A 4,905-nucleotide genomic window follows, 5' to 3' on the forward strand; every position below is an offset into this window, starting at 1 on the left:
TGCAGATGTAAGTGCATACTTTGTTTTGTTCATATAGTCTACCACTGGTTATAGTCGCTCCCTCACCAAATGTGCTGGTGCTAAATGACTGGTTAGTATGTATTTATATTTATATATATATATATTTATATAAGGTAGAGGCTGCAACACAGTCAGGGTAATGACATCATCATATAAAGACATTGTTGAATACATGATTATTTGATCATTTCAATAAGCTTTCATTACAGCAGAAGACTGAGCCGCAGAGTGGACTCTCTCCAGCACGCGCGCGCACACACAAACACACACACACACACACACACACGCACACACACACGCGCCGCGCGGCTCGGCTCGGCTGAGCGGAGCTCTGCTGCTCCGGTGGATCAGTGGAGGTAGTTAGTGGATGTTTCTTTGCACAGTGATTAAGGGGGAGGACCAATGGCAACAAAGGAGACGGAGAGGACGGTAGCTCCTCCTCTCTCTCTCTCTCTCTCTCTCTCTCTCTCTCTCTCTCTCTCTCTCGGTGCTTTATAGATGTATATAATCCCTGAGTTGACCCAGAAAACAAAAAACTCCTCTGACTGCCGAGAGACGCCGCAGAGTTTTGTATCCGCCGCAGGGCTGCGTGTAGCCGGAGCATCAGCTGGAGAAACAAAACCCCCGGCACCGATCCAACTTCTCCGCGCGGATTCGACACCAACGCATCGGGGTAGGTCTCGCGCGTTCTGTTTGCTCCATTAACAGGTAGAGACGCAGCACTTTCCCTTTGATATGGCTGCTGACTATTTATTTTCATACACATATATATACATATATATATATATATATATATATACGTATATATATATATGTATATATATATATATATATATATATATATATATATATATATATACGTATATATATATATATACGTATATATATACGTATATATATATATATTGCTCTACACGCTAGATCATCCCATTCCACCATGTCACTTCGCGTACTTGCAGCAGTATCGCCTGTTATTACGGTAGTGACGGTTTTTAATAATGGCTTCAGAATGTCAAATAGCTCGCGTGCACAGTCCAAGAGGATGAAAAAGAAAAGAAAAGAAATAAATAAAGGAAGAAGAGGGTTTCATGCTTGTGTAATAATGTCAGCAATTATTATTACGACCCTGCCTCAGACTGTCTATTTACAAAGTGGCATTCAGCTGAATGATATCTCTGCGAGAGAAGCCCGTCAGATGTAGGGTGTAATTAGGCAACACAAGAGCGGCGTTTTAAGGACGATTTGGGCTATTTGGAGGGGGGGGGGGGGGGGTGTTTTTGTTTTATCAGCACTAAAAGGCTTGAATGGCTACAAGCAGCCAGGGGGCACCACCAGAGTTCATTTTAAAAGCCTGTTTAAATGTCCTTTTTTTGTTTGTTTTCACAGACATCCATGCCATTGCTGGCTCTGGATGTCTTTTTATTTTTTAAAAATTTTTTTTATGATCATTCCATTAATGTCCATCAGTTTCAACAAGCCACTCACGTTGACAGCACATTTACAGCTCCAGCGTGAGCAGGATCTGTTTGTCATCTGTAGGTAATCTTAATTGGAGATCTTTTTTTGTAATGACTGTGGGAAGACAGAGGCAGTGTGCTGAGTAGGGGGTGGTGGTGTTGGAGGTGTGTGTGTGTGTGTGTGTGTGTGTGTGTGTGTGTGTGTGTGTGTGTGTGTGTGTGTGTGTGGTCTGGAGGAGCATTCCTCTGCGTCCTTTTTGGCTGCAAGGGTATTGCTTGCCCTCCCTCGTCGGTTGGATGCCCAGCGGTAACTCAGCGATGGTGTAATTTCGGAGGTTTCTGGATGGGACTCTTTTCCGATATGACTGCAAGTGAGTTCACATACAGAGAGAGAGAGGGAGAGAGAGAAACTGGGGAGGAGGGTGAGGGAGTTTCGGCAGAAAGACGGGGCCGGTTCTCATGAGAGCTAAAGGTTTATTTGGGCAGCGATTCACTCTTTCACATCTATAAAACTGGTGGACTCACAAGAATCTAGAGAGACTGAGAGATCCTGGATTCTAGTCTCTATAGAATGGGTCCAAATCTTGCAACCACAGGAGCCTACATTTCCTACAATGCAACTGTTTATTTTGTTCTTACCCTCCCTACCTCCCAACACGTTGTGCAAGTGCAAACTCCCAAAGGTCTGCAGCCCTACCTCGATGGCATCACCAGGGCAGGGCGATATGTTCCAATGCATCCGATGAATCATTGCTGTTGTTCCAGCGTGACGTGCACGCCGTCTATCGAGTCATTAGAACGTGCACAAAGGAGGTTGCTTTGAGTAGATGATAGCTGGCGACGTTAGCCGTCTGGAGTAGCAACTGTGGCTAGCTGGCTCTTAGCGGTTGCAGGTACGTGAGAGAGGGACAGCCTGAAGAAGGCCTCCATGGGAGTGGACGGAACTAGTGTGCAGATTCTACTCATTTACAGGGAGCTAACTAGCATTAGCTACCGCAGCAGGTAGAGACAAACGAAACTATCCGGGCTGATGCTCAGTCAAGAAACACAAATAACAGGACCAGACGGGTCACTTTTATGAAAGCGGATTCTCTATTTGTTTAATGTGTGTGACAAAGGAAGGCTTGCGGGCGCTGCAGGGCGCTCAACCGTCTCATACACAAAGTCTAAAACGTTTGTTTAAGTCTCTCTTTTGGAGGGAAATGGAGAAATAAAACTACTCTAATAGAAAGTTGTCCCAAAGCAAAGAAGTCCTACTCCAAGGTTGTTCTTTGAAAAGTTAGAAAGCTCCTTCTAGACACACAAAAGAGCCACAAGGTTACAATTACAATTGGTTGTATTAAATCATCTAATCTGATGTGTGTTTTTTTTTTCCAGGGCGATAGAAGCCATGGCTGAACACATGATGATGCCCATGACCCACGGCTTCAGGATGGGCATGAACGGACCTCCGCAGCACAACGGCCAGCCCGGCCTGCGCACCCTGCCCAACGGCCAGGTGATGCACTACGGCAGGAACCCTCAGAGCAACATGGAGGCCGCCATGAGGCAGCGGCAGGGCATGGTGGGACCCGGCGGGATGGCCGGCCCCTTGAACGGAGCTCCCATGGCCAACCACCACCACCAGATGATGTCTGGGAACATGATGTACAACGGCCAGGGTCCACAGCAACAGCAGCAGCAGCAGCACCACCACCACATGCACCCCCAGCAGCAGCAGCAGCAGCAGCAGCAGCAGCAGCAGGGTGGACACCCGCAGCAGTACCTCCCCGGTAACCTCACGTCCCAGCAGCTCATGGCCAGCATGCACCTGCAGAAACTCAACACTCAGTATCACGGACACCCGCTGGTCTCGGCCAACGGCCACCACATGTCCAACGGCGCTCAGTACCGGGTGGGCCCGGCGCAGCTGTCGGGCATGCAGCACATGGTGGGCGGGCCTTTGGGACAGAACGGCATGGACATGGATATGATCGACGAGGAGGTCCTGACCTCGCTGGTGCTGGAGTTTGGGTTGGACCGCGTTCAGGAGCTGCCCGAGCTCTTCCTGGGACAGAACGAATTTGACTTCATATCGGACTTTGTGTGCAAACAGCAGCCGAGCACGGTGAGCTGTTGAGCGAAAGCGAGTCCGGGGAAAAGGTCTGGTCGGGTTTGTTTTGGACTGGACACCACCTCCCCCCCACCCTCCCCCAAAGAATGACTGAGCGGTCACAGTAGCACAGCGAGAGGAGACAATCTCTCTGTTCTGGTCGGGTGTGTGTCTGTGTCTTCACACTGACCTGCCTGCGAGTTGATGAAGAATTGTAAAGAGAGGGGAAAAAAAACGGCACCAGGTTTCTGTTTCTTTGAGCCGGTGCCAGAAAAGATTCTGACGTCTTTTGGCCAAATTGAGGCATCCTGATGCAGATCCTGTCTGTACCCATCTGGCCCCTCAAAGCACATGTGCCTGCATTGCCAAGGCTTTGGGGATCATTGTAAAGTTAACAAACAACAACAACGGGGGGGGGAGGGGGCCTGAAAGGACTATCCATCATGGGTCTGCTAGATTCTGTGGCATCACTTTAATGTAGTTCATCTCCGACGACACCTTCAAATAGTAGCAGACGTCTTACAAATTTTGTAAAAAGCTAGTCCTCTGATTTTGTTTCTGTAACGATGACGGGATTAAGAACATCTGTGTTTGTTTTTTTGAAGGCTGGCTCTTCAAGTTGTACACCGTTTCCCTCGTAGAGCGGTGAGAAGCGAGGCAGTTTATCTCGGATTAGTCGGGTTGAAATGCGCTACATTGATTATTTAGCTTTCGGTGTCACTTACCTGACTTCCCGATTTTAATCTGCAATCATGAAATGTATCACATCTGTTCTAATTAGCTGTGATTGAATCATCGGCAAAGCGGCGCATCGCTTAAGAGCGTCTGCTCGGGACGAAGCGTTTTATCTTTTTCAGAAAACGTCCTGGAAGTCTGTCCTTGCCCCGAGACATGTACGTGCTCATCGCCATAGCAACGTTTTAGGGGGTTTACTGCTTTAGTAGACCTTGCATGAACCGTTGTGGGGGGCGGGGGGGATGTTAGGACATGAGAAACGCCGTGACTGTGGCCTGTTGTGCAAGATCCACGAAAAAGCCCAAAACACAAAAAAAAGAAAAGAAAAGAAAACGGCCATCAGACGGGAGAAGGTGTCGCTCACAGATCTGAGGTGGGGGGAGAAAAAAAAGAGCGTGATTGCAGAATTTGCATCTGTGTGTGTGTGTGTGTGTGTGTGTGTGTGTGTGTGTGTGTGTGTGTGTGTGTGGTCAGTGCAGTGAGGCGTTTAAAACCCATTGAATGGCGTTCTCCTCTCTAAACACATGGCCCTGTGGAGGAGATCGGAGGCAAAGAGGAGAGAGAGAGAGAGATTCTGACGAGTGGACACAATGTGTGGAC

The 4,905-nt window shown here is 48.2% G+C and overlaps 1 protein-coding gene across 1 annotated transcript; it reads left to right on the forward strand.

The window, feature by feature from the left end:
• The first annotated feature begins 492 nt into the window (after positions 1–492).
• cited4a (Cbp/p300-interacting transactivator, with Glu/Asp-rich carboxy-terminal domain, 4a) lies at positions 493–4,638 on the forward strand. The gene is made up of 2 exons (XM_068704578.1): positions 493–694; positions 2,856–4,638. The coding sequence occupies exon 2, from the start codon at positions 2,869–2,871 to the stop codon at positions 3,595–3,597; it is 729 nt and encodes a 242-aa protein (XP_068560679.1). The 5' UTR covers positions 493–694; positions 2,856–2,868; the 3' UTR covers positions 3,598–4,638.
• The last annotated feature ends 267 nt before the right edge of the window (positions 4,639–4,905 follow it).

This window comes from Cebidichthys violaceus, unplaced genomic scaffold (genome assembly GCF_023349555.1).
Source record: "Cebidichthys violaceus isolate CVI_PGR_0920_01 unplaced genomic scaffold, fCebVio1.0.p SCAF_96, whole genome shotgun sequence".
Taxonomy (NCBI): domain Eukaryota; kingdom Metazoa; phylum Chordata; class Actinopteri; order Perciformes; family Stichaeidae; genus Cebidichthys; species Cebidichthys violaceus.

Bases quoted from the DNA above. Each gene is read 5' to 3' on its own strand.
- cited4a (XM_068704578.1), top strand. From the start codon at position 2,869: ATGGCTGAACACATGATGATGCCCATGACCCACGGCTTCAGGATGGGC.